The sequence below is a fragment of the Physeter macrocephalus genome, chromosome 16 (assembly GCF_002837175.3).
Source record: "Physeter macrocephalus isolate SW-GA chromosome 16, ASM283717v5, whole genome shotgun sequence".
NCBI classification, from domain to species: Eukaryota; Metazoa; Chordata; class Mammalia; order Artiodactyla; family Physeteridae; genus Physeter; species Physeter macrocephalus.
The window spans coordinates 57923767-57943659 of NC_041229.1; the positions used below are offsets into that span (position 1 = coordinate 57923767).

General features: G+C 39.6%; 1 protein-coding gene across 6 annotated transcripts in view; it reads left to right on the forward strand.

The window, feature by feature from the left end:
* The window catches only part of XRRA1 (X-ray radiation resistance associated 1), a 105292-nt gene that overhangs the window by 30730 nt on the left and 54669 nt on the right, over nucleotides 1-19893 (forward strand). For 4 of the 6 annotated variants that reach the window (XR_003683738.2, XM_028501624.2, XM_007101439.4 and 1 more), the window contains 2 exons: nucleotides 9604-9732; nucleotides 10487-10704. Coding sequence is in view for 5 of the 6 variants with exons in the window: in XM_007101439.4 (XP_007101501.1) it covers nucleotides 9604-9732; nucleotides 10487-10704 (347 nt within the window). In the remaining variant the exon portion in view is untranslated. The other 2 variants (XM_055091651.1, XM_055091650.1) reach the window with 2 other exon arrangements.

Consider the following 19893-nt stretch of genomic DNA (forward strand, 5'->3'; position numbering starts at 1 on the left):
ACCACTATTATTCAGCATAGTTTTGGAAGTCCTAGCCACGGCAATCAGAGAAGAAAAAGAAATAAAAGGAATACAAATTGGAAGAGAAGAAGTAAAACTCTCACTGTTTGCAGATGACATGATACTATACATAGAGAATCCTAAAGATGCTGCCAGAAAACTACTAGAGCTAATCAATGAATTTGGTAAAGTTGCAGGATACAAAATTAATGGACAGAAATCTTGCATTCCTATACACTAATGATGAACAATCTGAAAGAGAAATTAAGGAAACACTCCCATTTACCATTGCAACAAAAAGAATAAAATACCTGGGAATAAACCTACCTAGGTTGACAAAAGACCTGTATGCAGAAAACTGTAAGACACTGATGAAAGAAATTAAAGATGTTAAAAAAAAAGAACACCAGATAATTCCCTGGATTCCAAACATATTCCTTTTTGCCCTCAAGGTATAGCATTAATCATACCTATTGATAATCAATATCAGTCACCTAGCCAATATAATAAACCCCTGTTTTCCTGCCTGTTGATTCAGTGGAATGAGGAGCCCCAGTGGCCAGTAGTGAACTTAACTTCCAGTTAAGTGGAACTATTCTTGTGTCCCCTGTAAAAGTGTTCCTCCCTAGGAAACTAAGACCTCTAACTCAAGAGCTCAAACCTGCAGGAATTACAAGCTGCAAGTGGATTGTTGTGTATAATTATAAGAGGAGCTGCTTTCATTTTCATTCATTCATTCCTAGGCCCTTATGCTCTGGTTGTGAGAAAAACAGCATCAGTCTTGGTTGCTAGTTTGTGTGACACTCCATCCTGTAAGTCCGCACCCCAACCTCATAGTGGGTAGTCTGCTAGCTAGTGCAATAAATAAGTTGTCAAAAGACTAACTTGACATTCTATTAGGTCAGCTACTACTGCATGATGGAATACATGGTAAAAAATTAAACTCCATGTCTGTGAGCCCATTATTGTACTTCTTTGCCATGAAATGTGTTCCATGGTTAGAAGGAATGTTATGTGTGCTACCAGAATAATAAGACATTCTTGAAGTCCATAGATTGTGATGCTGGCAGAACATTGTGGTCAGGGATGGAAAAACCATCTCAAATACATATTTATTTCAGTAAGAAAAAAAATCACTGCCCCTTTTATGAAGGCAGGTGCACTGTAGTCATCCTCCTACTGGGTGACTGGCTAATCCTCCCAGAAATGGTGCCATGTTAGGGTCTCAGCATTGGCCTCTGTGGGTGCTTGGCAGGGGTGGTAGGCAGATGTGCTTTGTTGAGGGGGAGTGTGTAGCCTCCTTCCCTGCTGCCAAGGCCATTTTGAAAGCACCAGGGTATCCAACTGACATTCATGGAATGGGTCATCTCGTCCACCTGATCACTGAGAGTCTCCTCTGCAGTGGAAGTTTTTGGGAGCATTCACATAGGATAGAAATAGTCCTTACACATCCTTTTCATCCTGAGAGGTCTGTTCACATGATTTCCCCTCAGACCTCCCTGTCAGCAGTTTTACATTATTTTTTCCAAACTTTGACTCTTCAGCTAAACCATTGCCCATGAATCAGCATAGACCTGTACTTCTGGCTACTCGCCAACCAAGAAAAATGAACAATCAGATATGTTGCTCTAGGTTTTACATATTGGGAGGATTTCTCCTCCCCTGTCTTTCAGAGCCACCTTTGTATGGAGTTATAATCCTGCGACAGTCTGGTTTTGGTTAGTATCAGCATATCATGCAAAATCATTTGTAAACCTAGCTGCAGATTTTTCTCCTACACCCAATGGTCATAGGACGTTTGTTATGGGTTGATGGAGAAGTAACAGTACAGCAGGAGTAGGTATCACAGGAATCTAAGCAATATTAGTTCATGCAACTTTTCCAGGTTTGCTTGAGCCTCATCTCCAATGTTGCTTTCATTTGATGAGGGAGTTCTGCACATTCAGTTCATGTTGAACAGCTCAGGAGGCATGGTCACCTTGGTGTCCCATGGTCAGGTGTTCAGTCTCTACCAACATGCAGTAGTAAGCCAGAAACTGTTTTTCATAAGGAAAATAGTTGTCTGCAGAATAGAGCATAACTTTGCTCAAAAATGTTTTTGTAATTGGTGCCTTTAAAAGGCTCTATTCATAGAATGAGCAACCATTAATTTATTATCCAAACCAAGACACAGTTGAGAGGGAAAAGTACCACTATTAATTATTTTGGAATAACAGGTGAAAACTCAGACTGTCCTTGAAAACCAGGATGTATGGTAACCCTATCTGTGCAGCCTTAGACATTTACAGCACAGCTGGACCTACCGAGTAATAACACCCAATGCCCTTGGCCAAAGACATAATGCCCAAAGAGCAGCTTGCATGGCAGTTGGACTTGTTGCAGAGCCTTGCCTTGCTCTGGATCCCACACAAAACTGGCAGCCTGAGTAAATGGATCAGAATAGCACAAATGTTTTATGCGTAGCTGCCCAAATCAAAAAAGCCCAACAAAGCTTTGTGCCTTTTTCTTAGTAGCAGGTGGTAAAAGGTGTCTTTCACATTGGAGGTATATTCTAACATGCTCCACATACCTGGACATCAAGGAAATTAATCAAGGTGTCAGTTCCTTGAATTTTTACAAGGTTTACCTCCATCGTGTGGCACACTCCATACTGAGGCATCTGAGGTATTTGAATTTCCTGCCCATCAGCTCCAATCAACATGGTGTTGTGTGGAATACCAAAATAATCAAGATCCCTGTGCAATAGATTATAATAGGGCTAAAGAGTTGATGAAGCCCCCAGAGAAGAGAACAAAGGTATACTGCTGTCCCTGTCAGGTGAAAGCATACAGCTTCTGGTAGTTCTTGTTCATTGATAAAGAGAAAGAAACATCTGGCATGTCCTTAGCTGTATCACAAGTGCTAGGGGCTGTGTTGATGTGCTACAGTAAGAAAAGTCTACATATGGAACAGCAGCTGAAATTGGAATCACCACTTGATTGAGTTGATAGTAATCTACAGTAATTACTCAAGACCCGTCTTCTGCACAAGCCAAATAAACAAGTTAAAGAGGGATGTCATAGGACTCACTATCCTTATACTTTTCCATTGTTCAGTGTATACAGTAATCTCTGCAGTTACCTCAGGGTTGTGGAATTATTTTTGGTTTACTGTTTTGGAAGCAAAATTCCTAGGGCTTCAGTTTGGCCCCTCCTATTATAATAGCCCTCGCTTTGTTGGTCAGTAAAAAAAGTGTGGTTATTCTGTCAGTTGCTTAGTATGTCTGTTTATACTTTCAGGAACTGGGGATATAACCACACAGTAGGTTTGTGACTTCACTGGGTCCATTCACAGGCTAAATTTCCATTCTCCCATCAGATCTTCACAATCCCCCAGTTTGCATGGTGGGCCACCCATGCCTTTCATATCCCCAGACATTAACACCAATTTGTAGATATTTTCTAGTAACTAGTAATCCTTGAAAGCATTGTTCATTAGAACTTTCTGTAATGTTGGAAATGTTCTGTATCTGCATCGTCCAGTATGGTAGCCACTAGTCATATTGAGCACTTGAAATGTGGTTAGTGTGACTGAGGAGCTGAATATTTCATTTTATTAAGTTTAATTAGTTTTAATTTAAATGTAAATAGTCAGGAACTGAATGAGAGACCATGACTGTCCCTTCGGGCAACTCAAATCACTTTTTTTTCTCACCAGATCTAGAGTTTTTGGTTATATAGATAACCAATAATTCCAAATCGTCTTAATTCATTTACAGAAATTGAAGTTGTTTGAAGCTAGTCTTCAATCCCTGCAAGGAACACACTGTTTCTAGTTCACACTTCCTCCTAGGATTTAGTCCTCCACTGCCCTAACTTAAAACAGGGGCAGTTGATTAGGGCTCCCTTTCTGTGGCACACCCTGGACTCCAATTTTTGGCTTCCTGGGCTAACAAGGTTGTCAGAATCTCTGCTCAGCTTCTTAGCCTCTCACCCACTTCTGTAGTTAGCAGGGAGCCGTAGGGGAAAAGTGGCCCCAAATGGTACATGAATCCCTTTGGGTTTCCTCCTTCTTCTAAATCTTGGTCCCCCAACTTTTCACAGCTTGTTAGTTCCCAGATGTCTTAAAGAAGATTATTTTTAATGTATATATTTTGTCTGGATTTTATAGTTTATACTTAGGGGAGAGTTGCCTCACGTTATTTAGTCTGCAGGACCCAAAGCCTTTCCATTTATTTTGGCCAGGTGCCTAGGTGCCTGGTATGGAACCATTTTAAACTAAACTAAACTAGTTGGATATTTTAGGAACCACTCTGACAATCCAAATTTGGGCTAGAGTTTTCAAGAGGACCAGCCTGCCCTCGCCCCTCTCCTTCTCTGTTCCCTCCAAGGCAGTTTTCCCCTGGTTGTGGGATGAGGGGAATGGGTTTAGTTCTGGTTCACTCTCTCCTGAGGGGACCTCTCTTTAGGATCCCAGATTCATGTGGGGGGTCTCCAGTTACATGCCTGCCTTCTCTTTGTATAAGATCAGCAAATATCCTTAAGGCAAAAGTGGCTTCTTGTGCTCAGTTTCTGTCTCTGGAGTTTTAGATTTTGGCACACTACTTCCTTACTGTCTTTGCATCTCTTACATGGTTTTATTTATTTATTTTTATAATTTTTATTGGAGTATAGTTGATTTACAATATTGTGTTAGTTTCAGGTGTACAGCAAAGTGAATCAGTTATATGTATACACGTACCCACTCTTTTTTAGATTCTTTTCCCATATAGGTAATTACAGAGTATTGAGTAGAGGTCCCTGTGCTATACAGTAGGTCCTTATTAGTTATCTATTTTACATATAGTAGTGTGTATCTGTCAAGCCCAATCTCCCAATTTATCCCTCCCCCCTCCTTTCCCCCTTGGTAACCATAAGTTTGTTTTCTCCATCTGTGACTCTGTTTTGTAAATAAGTTTATTTGTACTCTTTTTTTAGATTCCACATGTAAGTGATATCATATGATATTTGTCTTTCTCTGACGTACTTCACTCAGTATGGCAATCTCTAGGTCCATCCATGTTGCTGCAAATGGCATTATTTTGTTCTTTTCTATAGCTGAGTAATATTCCATTGTATATATGTACCACATCTTCTTTATCCATTTATCTGTCGATGGATATTTAGGTTTCTTCCATGACCTGGCTGTTGTAAATAGTGCTGCAATGAACATTGGGGTGCATATATCTTTCCAAAGTATGGTTTTTCTTTGGATATATCCCCAAGAGCAGGATAACTGGATCATATGGTAGCTCTAAATGATGGGTCTTTTTTCTTTTTATACTTTATTCATCATTCTAGTTGTTTTCAAATAGAAAGTCTTATTACATAAAGTAAGGCAAGTCTCCACCACTCTGCACTTCCTAGTTCTTTACATATAAGAAAAGGAGAATAAATGTACTCCTGCTTACATCAGAGTATCAACTGAAATAATTATGCTTTGAAAGCGATGAGACTCCAGACAACTACTATTGTCATTTCCTCCCTGCACATCTGTCCACACTCAGTATGCTCTATGGATTCCCCTTTTCTGCCAATCTCTTAAATCTTGGTGGTCCCCCATTGTCCACTCTCAACCCACTGTTTTTCTTAATCTTTACAGTCTTTCTTAGTGGTCTCATCCCTTCCCAAGTCTTAGTTATTTCTCTACTTCACTTCTGTCTTCTGAGCTATACGCCCATGTATCCTGCATATCATACCAAACTCATCAGACACAGGCCCATGCCAACATCTCCTCCTCCTGCGTCCCTGTCCTCAGTGGTGGGCACTCCTCTTCATCTGCTGTGCAGTTGTGCAGGCTAGAAACACGGTCAGCAGCCTGAATTCTTTCCTTCCTCACCTTGCACATCCATTCAGTCGCCAGATTCTGTGAATTGTACTTCCTAAATTTTTCTTAAACTTGCCCTTTTCTGTTATCCTCCTGTTTGGTTTCAGTCTCCAGTTTCTCACCTCCCAGTCCATCCTCCTCACCATCAGCCAGAGTGATGTTTCTAAAATGCACATCTGATTCTATCACCGCCCTGCTTAAAGTCCTTCAGCAGCTTCCCAACATTCTAAACTCCATTAACATTGATTACAAGGCTTTTCACGACCTGACTCTGCCTACTTCTCCATCCTCTGTTCTCCTTACTTTTTTCCATTTCACAACATACCTCATCTATTCTGAACTATTTATATCTCCATTTCCGGGTAGATTACGGTTTGTCTGGGTGAGTTAGGGGAATCATATTTGACCTACTCCATCTTTAGACTGCTCTCTTGTTTTGACTGACAGCTGATACTTTGCCTCTCCCATTAGGCCTATTCCCTTTCCCCCTTGGACCTCAAGAGTCGGCTCTCAGGCTTGACCAGCACGGAGCAGAGGGGCATTGTGACCTCCTTTTTTCTCATCACTATATTCCTAATAATGCCACTTGAAAGAGCACTAGCTTTTAGCAGCCACATCATAAGTCCTTTCTTACACAAGCAAGCTGTTAAGCCATGTCTCCCTCATCCTGTGTTTGCATGGTGGGTTTTCTGTATCTTATCACAGAAGCTGAACTGAATTTGAACAAACATTAATGTTTGCTAAATTTCGTCTTGTTTGCTATAGTCCTTGGTCTAGTCTGTTGAACAATAATTTTAGCCTAATCCAAAGTCTTACAATGTAAAGTAAAAGAAATCCTCTTCCATCATATAGATAGAGGGAGGAACTGACTGGGCCCAGAGACGCTTGACACCACCTAGAAATCACACAGCAAGCAAAGCAGTAGCACCACCAGAACCAGAGCGCAGGGCTCCTGATCCCCACTCCCATGCTTTTTCTAATATGGGACATGAGTTCCCATTCCTGAATGGGAATCCAACCACTGGGACATACTTCTACCTGCTAAAAAATTCCATTAAAGCTATCAGATTTTAAATCGTATCAATTCCTTTTGCCAAGAGAAGGTATAATAAAAATAGCACTACTCTGAACAGCTGGAAACCTCGGTTTCTCCACTACTGACAGACGCCTGCCACTTCAAAAAGCTCTTCTCCCAAAACTGCCACGGCAAGGGCTCACTGGGGGAGTCTGATGCTTTCCTGTGAAGCTTTGCATCTTGTCTTCCTCACCTATCTATTGATGGCCCCCCTATTTTAAGACATCTATTTTAGAGACAGAATGAAACTTCTCTATGTTATAATTAGAGTTGAACTTTAAAAAGGTTTATTAGGGACTTAAGAGGAATTTTTTGAAGGCTTATTTCTTAGCTGTTTCATATTCCACTGGAGTAAAATAAAGATTGGCTAGTTATTTATAAATCAACAGAGCTTCTGGGCACTGTCCTGTAATTGCTTTCAGGTAGATTAAAACGTCAGTGTATGAAAGTTGGTCCTTTCAGGAAGAGGAAAAGAGTTGTCCATGACCCTGAAAAGTACCATGAACTAAAGGCTTCTTTCCTTCTCTGTTGAGTTTCTCTGGTCTTTGGACTTCAAGCCTCTTCCCCCACACCTTGCCAGGGCTCTTTTGGAAACCATATCTGACCTGTGCCTTTTTCTTAGTCAGAACTATCATGGTTATAATCTACAGAAATCCATCAATATTAGAGTAACAAAAAAGGAGGAATTTACTATAAGAACAACGGGGCATCTAACAGCCATGACTTAGGGACATACTGAATGTAGGTCCTGAGCATTGTGGAACAGCCCAGAAGTTCTGTCTCTCAGCTTTCACATATGCTCGTCTCTGTGACTTACTCCATTTGTCTTTACAGGTGAGCATCTGTCTCTCTCTGGGCCCCGTGATGGGCCACACATGACCGGCCAGAGCTCCTAAAAATATTGCAGCTCCAGCCACAAAGCAATGATTTTTCTCCTGTTCCTCTCCCTCTCTCGCAGTTCTTCATAACATGGCAAATTCCCTCTCCATTCTTTTTTTTTTTGGCCACGCCATGCAGCTTATGGGATTTTAGTTTCCCAACCAGAGCTCAAACCCGGGCCCTCAGCAGTGAGAGCATGGAGTCTTAACCCTTAACCGCTGGACTGCCAGGGAATTCCCTCCCTCTCCATTCTTCATGGTTTAGCTTAAACACTGCCTTCCCTGGGTCCTCCCCACCAGGGTGGGTGACTCCCATCACGCTTCATGCCTGCCTCTGCTGTAGCATTTGTCTCACTGTGTGCTGTGCATCCATCTCCTCCACGAGAGTCTAATAAGCACCTTGAGAGGGGGATGTGTTCTTTTTCTCTTTGTATTCCCAGTCCCTGGCTCCACAAATATGTGTTGAAGAAATTCATGAGTGTGAATGAATGAATGAATGAATGACTACACGGCTGGCTATATGCTGTCTCTAAATTCATCTTTGAAATATTCCTGCCTTTAGGTGTACTCTTACAGTCCTTTTGGACTTTTGAACTCATTGCCTACGTTTGTCAAGTTCTCTCCAGACTAGCCAACAGCTACCCTTCCACTTCCCCACCCTTTAATCCACAGAGAGCTTGAAGATGTGATGTGACAGGCAGGTGCTGCAGTGGAAAGGGCCTGGGGTATGGAGTCGAGTTTGAGCTCTACCACTTTCTGGCTGTGAGATTTTGGGCAAGTGACTCTGAGTTTGAATTTCTTCATCTGAAAAAGAGATGGATAACACCAGTCCTTCTCAGTGCTATTCTAAGATGACATGTATGAAACAGCTAACAATTCCAGGAATGCAGTAGGCTCAGAAGAAAGGCTGCTTTCCTGTCCTCTTATTGTAGGCACGTCTGTGATTTACATATGTGTATGTGTGTTTTGTGACTGGATATCCCTATGTGTTTGTTTTCGTGTATACAGAGGATGGAGTTGGAGGGAGGAATGAAAACACGATGTGAGTCATCTGCCTTTCGTACGCTTAAAAATAAATACCTAGGCCTCATCCACCTGGGGACACAAATGAGGTCACATCATTGATGGTACTACCACCATCAATGATGCCACCACTTCCTGCCCCACCTGTGTGATTCAGGACCTCAGCCTGTTAAACCCCACTCTCAAGTGTCTCTGGGAATCCTCAGAGAGTTTGAATTTAAGAAAAGACTTCCCAATTCCATACTGATGTGTGCACTTTACCAAGTCACTTTAGAGGAGAGCCTCACTGCGGCTAGGGATGGTGCCCTTCATCCATCCTACCTTACCCCACTTAATGTCTGCCAAGGGCATTGTCTCCTGGTACTTCCATGGTTACCACTTCTTGGGGTGACACAGCATACTTGGGAGTCTGCCCTGACCCAAAATTGTGTAGTGTTGTTCCTACAGAATGCTTCCCCTAACTCTGTCACCCTGGTGTTTTCCATGAATATTACTAGTGCCCCTCCATCCTGCTGCAGACTGGTCTCACTGAGTCCATCAGTGAATATGTGCAACCTTTCTCCATACAAAAGATTGTATGTGTGAGTGGGGTTTGGGGAAGGGGGTCAGTTGAAGAGGGAATTACACCTTTTGGTCCCTCACTGCGGAAACCCCTCTTGGGCACTAGAGAAGTTCCCAAGCTGGTTAGGCCTCTTGATTGATTTCCTATCCTCCATTTCTTCCTGGGAGTGGTAGAGCTTGTCCCCTGCCCTTGTTCATTACCCAAGGTCTTTGCACCCACAGGGAGGCATGTGTAACATCGCTGACCAGCAAGAGGTACATCCTGAGGTTCCCAGCGCTAGAGACACTGATGCTAGATGACAACAAACTCTCCAACCCCAATTGCTTTGCTAGCCTGGCCGGGCTCAGGAGGTAAAGCTACAAGCCTCTCTCTGCAGGGCCCTCTATAACCCCCAGCCTTGCTCACACCTTGAGTGCTGCTCTGGAAGCCAAAATGCCTGGGTTTAAATCTCAGCTCCATCACTTATCTCTGCTGTGTGGCCATGGGTAAGTCATCTCCCCTCTGAGCTTTAGCTCAAGCCAAAAAGTGAGGCATCAGTAAAGATATTTCTGATCATGTGACTGGATTAGAAGCAGTAAAGAGAAAGGAGGGTAGGAGGAGATATGGGATCCTGACCCTACGAGAGGAGCCAAAAAAAAAAAGAATCAGAATCAGAAAGGTAAGTTAAACTCTGAGCTCTACCTGTAGTTGGCCCTCTGTATCTGGGTTTTGCGTCCACAGATTCAACCAACGTAGAACCCACAGATATGGAGGGCTGACTATATTTGGTTAAAGTAATGAAATGCTGGCATTTAAATGGTTAAGTTTTAGATCCCTGGAAAATTTACTTTGGATTCAAATACCATTTACTGAACACTACTTTGTGGCAGCATTTACATATTGTCTCATTTAATCATCACAAGACCCTTGAAAGGTTAATAAATACTATCCCCATTTTAGAGATAGGGACATTGAGGCCCAGAGAGGGTAAGTCACTGGCTCAAGGTCACCCAAGAGGAGTAACTGTCGAAGCCTGATTCCGTGTTCTTTCCCTAAAGTTGCTTGGTAAATGTCCCTGAGGTATCATTACTGCTGTGATTCTGTATTCACTTTCCTTAATTGAAGACTGAAGAAGTTAAGCCTGGACCGAAACAAGATTTTCCGGATCCCGTACCTACAGCAGGTTCAGCTCCGAGATGGGTCTGGAGACTGGGTTGGAGGCAGGGGGAGTCCCAGGAAAGAGCCCCAATCCATGCTGCAGCCCAAGTCGTGGATATTTGAGGCCTCGGATGACCAACCAGATTATACTGTACTGCCCATGAAAAAGGATGTTGACCGGACAGGTTAGTGATACCACTTGTTGCAGATGCTAGCCCCATGGTGTGAATAAGCTTCCAAGAGTTTATTCTGAGAGTCTGTGGCTCCCTGGGGAGCTGCTGCTTTTCAACTGCTGGGCCAGGGGAGATCGCGGTCCTACATGAACTATTTCTATGACTTCCTAACTGGTTCTGTCAGTCAAGATGCTTTTACAACCCAGTTACAAGTGGATTTTTTCCTTTTTATCTTAAATAACGAGAAACTGAGAAGTAAGGCTTTCCAGAGATGGCTAATTCTGGGGTGCATTGATATTCTCAAGGGGCTCAGGCTCTTTCCATCCCCTCCTCTCCATCCTTGGCCTGCTTGCTTGTCCTTCTTGCTTGTTCTTTTAGGCTGGTTCCCACTGAGGTCTCAAGGTTGCTACCACAGCCCCAAGAATCACATCCAGATGGCAACATTTGGAGGCAGAAAATGAAAGAAACATTACCTTTATTATAAACCAAAATCCCTTTAATGCATGAGTGTATTTGTGGATTACATATTCTGCTCCACTGATCTAATTCTCTATTACTGTGCCAATATCACACTGTTTTTCCTTAATATTTATTTTAAATTGAGAAATAATTTACATAGAGTAAAATACAGAAATCTTGTGCAGAGCTTGAGTTTTTACATATATATACTCTTTTAACTATCACCCATATTACAATATAGAACGTTTTCAGCATCCCATGTGGTAACCTCCCAATCAGTATCTCCTCTAAGAATAACCACTGTTCTGACTTCTGTCAACACAGATGAGTTTCGCCTGATTTGAAATTCATGTATCACTCAACGTTAAATCTGTGGGATTCATTCATGTTTTTGCCTATGTCAGTGGTTCACTCTTTTTTTTTCTCTTATTTATTCCATTTATACCACAATTTATTTACACTTTTTACTGTCGATAGACATTTTGGTTATTTCTATTTGGGAGCTATTATGGATAAAGCTGCTGTGAACATTTTTTTACACATCTTTTGGTGGACATAGCACTTGTTTCTGTTGGATATATACCCAGGAGTGGAATTGCTGAGCCACAGAGTGTAAAAGTTTGTTTAGCATTAGTGGATACTGCCAAATACTTTTCCAATGGGGTTGTAGCAATTTTCAATCCCATATTAATGTAAGAGATTTCCAGTTATTCCATATCCTCACCAATACTTGGTACCATCAGTCTTTTGCATTTTACTGGTTTTGGTAGATAGGTAGTGATATCTCATTTTGGTTTCGATTTGCATTTCTCAAGTGACTAATGATGTTGAGTACATTTTTATATGTTTATTGGTCACTTTGATATCCTCTTTTGGAAGTGCTTATTCGCCTCTTGCCTGTATTTAAATTGGGTTGTGTATCCTTTTTGTTGTTGTTGTTGATTTGAGTCCTTTATGTATCCTGGATACAAGTTCCTGGTAGATCCATATATCACAAAAATCTTTTCTCAGTCTGTGGCTTGCTTTTTCATATTACTGGTGAATTTTGGTGAACAGAAGTTCTTAATTTTAATGAAATCCAATTCATCAATCTTTATGGTTAGTGCTTTCTATTTCCTGATCAAGACTTTTTTGCGTGTCTCAAGCCATGAAGATATTTTTCTATATTTCCTTCTAGAAGCTTGATTATTTTAGTTTTTACATTTGGTCTATGATCTATCTAGAATTAATTTTTGTATATAGTGTGAGGTAGAGTCAAAGTTAACTCTTTTATGTGGATATCTGATTGACCCAGCACCATTTGTTGAAAAGACTGTATCATTTTCCCCACTGAGTTGTTGGGGAGGCATTGTGGTAAGGCAGGTGACAGTGTATGTATCTAAACGACTGTAGCTTTGTAACAAGTTTTGACAACTGATGGTGAAATTCTACAGCTGTGATGTTATTCTTCAAAATTGCTACAGGTATTGTAATACATTTGCATACAAACAGTATGCAAATTCTATGCAAATTTTAGAATCAGCTTATCAACTTCCAGACAAAATCCTGCTGGGATTTTGATTGGAATTGCACTGAACCTACAGACCAATTTGGAGAGAATTGCCTCATTAAAATAATATATCCTACCATTTTTTAGATCTTTTAAAATTCTTCTCAACAATGCTTTGTAGGCTTCAATGGCAAGGTTATGCATATCTTTCATTAGATTTATTCCTAGGTATTTGGTCTTCTTTATGCTATCATCAATGGTATTGCTTTTTTATATTTCATTTCCAATATTGAACATGTATCCAGTAACCTTTCTAAATTCACTTATCACTTTTAGTCATTTGCAGGTTCTTTCGGATTATCTATGTTCACGATCATGACGTTTACAAATAATGACCATTTCATTTATTCTCTACCAATCTTATGCCTCTTATGCCTTTTTATTTCTTTATTTCACTGGCTAAGACTTCTAGTACAATGTCGAGAGAAGTGGTGATAGTGAACATCCTTGTGTTGTTCCCAACCTCAGGGGGAAACTGTTCAGTATTTCAAAATTATGAGTTAGCTGTAGATGTTTTTGTAAATGCCTTTTATCAGATTAAAGAAATTTCTTTGTTTTCCTAGTTTGCTGACAGGTTTTATTATGCATGGGTATTGAATTTTGTCAAATGCTTTTTCTGCATCTTTTGAGACAATCATGTGATTTTTCTTTAATCTATTAATATGGTTCATTACATTGATTTTTTTAAGTTCAGTTAATATCTGTCACCATACCTAGTTACAAAAAAATTTTTTTCATATAATGAGAACTTTCAAGATCCACTCTCCTAGCTACTTTCAAATACACAATACAGCATTGTTAACTATAGTCACTGTGCTATATTCATTACATTCCCATATATAACTGGGAATTTGTACCTTTTCACCCCCTTCACCCATTTCGCCCATCCCCCACCCCCTGCCTCAGGCAGCCACCAGTCTGTTCTTTATATCCATGAGCTCAATTTTTTTGTTTTGGTTTGGGTTGGTTTTTGTGTTTTTCTTTAGATTCCACATTTAAGGGAGATCATATGGTATTTATCTTTTTCTGTCTGGCTTATTTCACTTTACATAATGCCTTCAGGGCCTAACCATGTTGTTGCAAATGGCAAGGTATCATTCTTTTTTACGGCTGAATAATTTACATATGTGTGCGTGTACATATATATAAAATCACATTTTCCTTATCCATTCGTCCATCGATGGACATTTAGGTTGTTTCTGTGTCTTGGCTATTGTAAATGATGCTGCAATGAACATAAGGGTGCATTTTATTTTCTTTGGGTAAATACCCAGAAGTGGAACTTCTGGATCATATTGTAGCTCTGTTTTCAGTTTTTTTGATGAACCTCCATACTGTTTTCCATAATACCTGCACCAATTTACATTCCCAGCAACAGTGCACAACAGTTCCCTTTTCTCCACATCCTCACCAACACTTGTTATTTCTTTTCTTTTTGATAACAGCCATTCTAACAGGTGTGAGGTAATATCTCATTGTGGTTTTGATTTCCTTCTCCTTGATGATTAGTGATGTTGAGCATATTTTCATGTACCTGTAGGCCATTTGCATGTCTTCTTTGGAAAGATGTCTATTCATATTCTCTTGATTGTTTGTTTTTTTTGCTATTGAGTTTTCTGAGTTTTTTAAAAATATATTTTTGGATAGTAACCCCTTGTCCAGATATAGAATTTAAAAATATGTTCTCCCATTCAGTACGTTGTCTTTTCATTTTGTTGATGGTTCCCTTTGCTGTCCAAAAGCTTTTTAGTTTGATATAATCCCACCTGTTTATTTTATATCAATTTTTGAATGCTGAACCAGCCTTGCATTCCCAGGATAAACCCCACTTGGTCATGATTTAACTTGCTGATTGATATTTTGTCAAGGATTTTAAAACTTATGTTCAGAAGATATGTGGGTATATTATTTTCTTTTGTTATAATGTTCTTGTCAGGATTTACAGTCAAAGTTATGTTTGCCTCATAAAATGCATTTGGAGAAATATTCACTGTTTTTCTGTTGCTTGGGAAAGTTTGTATAAGATTGAGATTATATCTTCCTTAAATTTTGGAAGAATTCACCATGAAGCCATCTGAGCCTGGGCTTTCCTTTGTGGGAAGAGGTTGGAATTATTAAAATTCAGAAGCTTGGAAGAGAAGCCCTTTAGAGCTTGGCTGCTGGTGTCTCTGAGCTCAGAGGGGCCTCATGGAGCTGAGACCCCAAATCTCTGCAAGGAGGAGACTGACTGGCTGGTGCTGGTATCCCTGAAGCTGGTTTATAAAGGTTGGAAAACTGCAAACTGGATTCAGCTGCTGCTGGGAAGAGACTTGCTGAAGCTGGGATGAAGTGACATTACTCCAGCGACATTCATATTACAAGCAGTCAGGAAACCCATGGGAAGCAGACTGGTGGAAGCAAGCCTCTTCTTTCTCTTCCAGCTTTGCAGTCTCCTTCTAGCCCCAACCCCTATTGTCAGAGTCTAACAGGAAAGCAGCTGTCAAAGCAGAAAAATGGTTTTCAGAACCCCAGCTCCAACATCCCAAAGCAGAATAGAGAAGGGTGGGTTTGGAAGTAAAAAATAATAGCTTAATAATTGGCACAATTATGTTATTCAGACTTTCCCCAAGATTATTTTTGTGTCTACTTGGTTTGTTAACTTTGGAACCAGGTATACTAAAGTCTCTTACCACTATTGTGGGTTTGTCAGTATCTCCTATGTTTCTGGTGCTTTTTATTATTAAATTGGTTAAGTTCCATTATGAGGATCATGACTGTTACCTAGTACATTGTATCTTTTAATCACTGTAAAATACTCCACCTTATCTTAATACTTTTGGCCTCAGCCTGGGCCTCCATTTTGTTTGATATGAACACTTATTTTGGAATATCTCAAAAACAATGTAACCCTCCTGTTTTCCCCAATATGGGTCTTTTTCTTTTAATAGAAGAATTTAACTCACATTGTGATTATTGATGTTTTGATTTATTTCTGTCATCAGTAGTGTATATTTTCTTTTTTTAAATGTTTAATATATATTCCTTTTTTCCTTTTTTAAATTAAAATATAGTTATTTACAATATTGTATTAGTTTCAGGTGTACATCAGAGTGATTCAGTTATACATATATATGTATGTATCTATATTCTTTTTTCCCTATTCTTTTCCATTTTAGTTTATTACAAGATAGTGAAAATAGTTCCCTGTGCTATACAGTAAATCCTTGTTGTCTATCTACTTTATATATAGTGGTATGCATCTGTTAATCCCATACTCCCAGTTATGCCTCTCCCTTCTTCCCCTTTGGTAACCATGAGTTTGTTTTCTATATCTTTGAGTCTGTTTCTGTTTTGTAAATAAGTTCATTTGTACTATTTTTTAGGTTCCACATACAAGTGATATCATATATTTGTCTTTCTCTGTCTGACTTACTTCACTTAGTATAATCTGTAGGTCCATGCATGTTGCTGCAAATGGCATTATTTCATTCTTTTATATGGCTGAGTAGTATTCTATTTGTGTGTATCACATCTTCTTTATCCATTCATCTGTTTATGGACACTTAGGTTGCTTCCATGTTTTTTTCTTTTTATTGTGGCTGAGTAGTCCTCTATTTGTGTGTATCACATCTTCTTTATCCATTCATCTGTTTATGGACACTTAGGTTGCTTCCATGTCATGGCTATTGTGAATAGTGCTGCTATGAACATTGAGGGTGCATGTTTCACTTTGAATTAGAGTTTTTCATCTTTTCTGGATATATGCCCAAGAGCAGGAGTGCTGTATCATATGGTAACTCCATTTTTAGTTTTTTAAGGAACCTCCATACTGTTTTCCATAGTGGCTGCACCAATTTACATTCCCACCAACAGTGTACAAGGGTTCCCTTTTCTCCACACCTGCTCCAGCATTTATTATTTGTAGACTTTTAGATGATGGCCCTTCTGATTGGTGTGAGGTGATACCTCATTGTAGTTTTGATTTGCATTTCTCTAATAATTAGCAATTATTGAACATCTTTTCATGTGCCTGTCGGCCACCTGTATGTCTTCAATGGAGAATGTCTATTTACGTCTTCTGCCCATTTTTTTGATTGGGTTGTTTATTTTTTGTTATTGAGTTGTATGAGCTGTTTGTATATTATGGATATTAACCCATTGTCAGTTGCGTCATTTGCAAGTATTTTCTCCCATTCTGTAGGTTGTCTTTTTGTTTTTTTTTTATGGTTTCCTTTGCTGTGCAAAAGCTTTCAAGTTTGATTAGGTCCCATTTGTTTATTTTTGCTTTTATTTCTATTGCCTTGGAAGACTGACCTAAGAAATCATTGCTACAATTTATGTCAGAGAATGTTTTGCCTATGTTCTCTTCTAGGAGTTTTATGGTGTCATGTCTTATATTTAAGTCTTTAAGTCATTTTAAGTTTATTTTTGTGTATAGTGTGAGGGAGTGTTCTAACTTCATTGCTTTACATGTGGCTGTCCAGCTTTCCCAACACCATTTGCCAAAGAGACTTTCTTTTCTCTATTGTATGTTCTTGCCTCCTTTGTCAAAGATTAATTGACCATAGGTGTGTGGGTTTATTTCTGGGCTCTCTGTTCTGTTCCATTGATTTATATGTCTGTTTTTGTGCCGATACCATGCTGTTTTGATTACTGTAGCTTTGTAGTATTGTCTGGAGTCTGGGAGCCTTATTCCTCCAACTTTGTTCTTTTTTCCTCAGGATTGCTGTGGCAATTTTGGGTCTTTTATGGTTCTATATAAATTTTAAGATTATTTGTTCTAGTTCTGTAAAATATGTCATGGGTAATTTGATAGGGATCGCATTAAACTGTAGATTGCTTTGGATAGTATGGCTATTTTAACAACATTAATTCTTCCAATCCAAGAGCGTGGTATATCTTTCCATTTCTTTAAATCATCTTCATTTCCTTTATCAATGTTTTATAGTTCTCAGCATATAAGTCTTTCACCTCCTTGGTCATGTTTATTCCTAAGTATTTTATTCTTTTTGATGTGATTTTAAAAGGGATCTTTTTTTACTTTCTCTTTCTGATATCTCATTGTTAGCGTAAAGAATTGCAACTGATTTCTGTATGTTAATCTTGTATCTTGCTACCTTGCTGAATTCATTTATCAGTTCTAGTAGTTTTTTTGTGGAGTCTTTAGTGTTTTCTGTATATAGTATAATGTCATCTGCATATAATGACAATTTTACCTCTTCCCTTCCAGTTTATTTATTTATTTTTAATATTTATTTATTTATTTTTTATTTTGGCTGTGCTGGGTCTTAGTTTTGGCACATGGGATCTTTTTTCTTTTTTTTTTAGTTTCAGCATGCAGACTTCTTAGTTGCGGCATGCGGACTCTTAGTTGCGGCATGCATGTGGGATCTAGTTACCCGACCAGGGATCAAACTGGGGCCCCCTGCATTGGGAGCGTGGAGTCTTATCCACTGGACCACTGGGGAAGTCCCTCCCTTCCCGTTTAGATACTTTTTATTTCTTTTTCTTATCTGATTGCTGTGGCTAGGACTTCCAATACTGTGTTGAATAGAAGTGGTGAGAGTGGGCATCCTTGTCTTGTTCCAGATTTTAGCTGGAAGGTTTCCAGCTTTTCACAGTTGAGTATTATGTTGGCTATAGGTTTGTCATAAATAGCTTTTATTAATTTGAGATATGTTCTCTCTATACCCACTTTTGGTGAGAGTTTTTATCGTGAATCGATGCTGAATTTTATCAAATGCTTTTTCTGCATCTATTGAAATGACTGTGTGGTTATTGTCATTTCTTTTGTTGATGTGGTGTATCACATTCATTTGCGTATGTTGAACCATCCTTGAAACCCTGGGATGAATCCAACTTGATTGTGGTGTGTGATCTTTTTTATGTGTTGTTGGATTCTGTTTGCTAATATTTTGTTGAGGATTTTTGCATCTGTATTCATCAGAGATATTGGCCTGTAATTTTCTTTTTTGGTAGTGTCTTTGTCTAGTTTTGGTATAAGGATGATGGTGGCTTCATAGAATGACTTTGGGAGTGTTCCCTTTTCTTCAGGCTTTTGGAAGAGTTTGAGAAGGATAGGTATAAGTTCTTCTTTGCACCTTTGGTAGAATTCCCCAGTGAAGCCATCCAGTCCTAAACTTTTGTTTGCAGGGAGCTTTTGTTTTTGTTTTTTTGTGGGGTTTTTTTGGTATTTTTTTGCGGTATGCAGGCCTCTCACTGTTGTGGCCTCTCCTGTTGCGAAGCACAGGCTCCGGACGCGCAGGCTCAGTGGCCATGACTCACGGGCCTAGCCGCTCCGCAGCATGTGGGATCTTCCCAGACCTGGGCACGAACCCATGTCCCCTGCATCGGCAGGTGGACTCTCAACCACTACACCACCAGGGAAGCCCTGTTTTTGTTATTTTTTCTTTTTTTTTTTTTTGCCGTACGCGGGCCTCTCACTGCCGTGGCCTCTCCTGTTGCGGAGCACAGGCTCTGGACACACAGGCACAGCGGCCATGGCTCACGGGCCCAGCCGCTCTGCAGCATGCGGGATCTTCCTGGACCGGGGCACGAACCCGTGTCCCCTGCATTGGCAGGCGGACTCTCAACCACTGTGCCACCAGGGAAGCCCTTTGTTATTTTTTTAAATTACAGATTCTGTTTCACTTCTAGTGATCAGTCTGTTTAGATTATTTGTTTCTTTTTGATTCAGTTTTGGTAGGCTGTATGTTTCTAGAAACGTCCATTTTTTTTAAGTTGTCCATTTTGTTGGCATATATATGTTCATAATATCTTCTTATGGAATTCATATTTCTGTGGAATTGGTTGTTATTTCTGCTCTTTCATTTCTTATTTTGTTTATTTGGGTCCACTCTTCTTGGTGAGCCTGGCCACAGGTTTGTCGCTTTTGTTTATCCTTTCAAAAAACCAGCTCTTAGTTTTACTGATATTTTTTCTATTCTTTTTTTATTTTATTTATTTCCTCTCTGATCTTTGTTATTTTCTTTCTTCTGCTGACTTTAGGTTTTGTTTGTTTTTTTCTAATTCTTTTAGGTTGTAGGTTAGGTTGTCTATTTGGGATTTTTCTTGGTTTTTTTGAGGAAGGCCTGTATTGCTATGAACTTTCCTCTAAACTGCTTTTGATGCATCCCATAGATTTTGTATGGTTGTGTTTTCATTGTCATTTATCTTGAGATATTTTTTATTTCCTCTTTGATTTTACTGTCGGC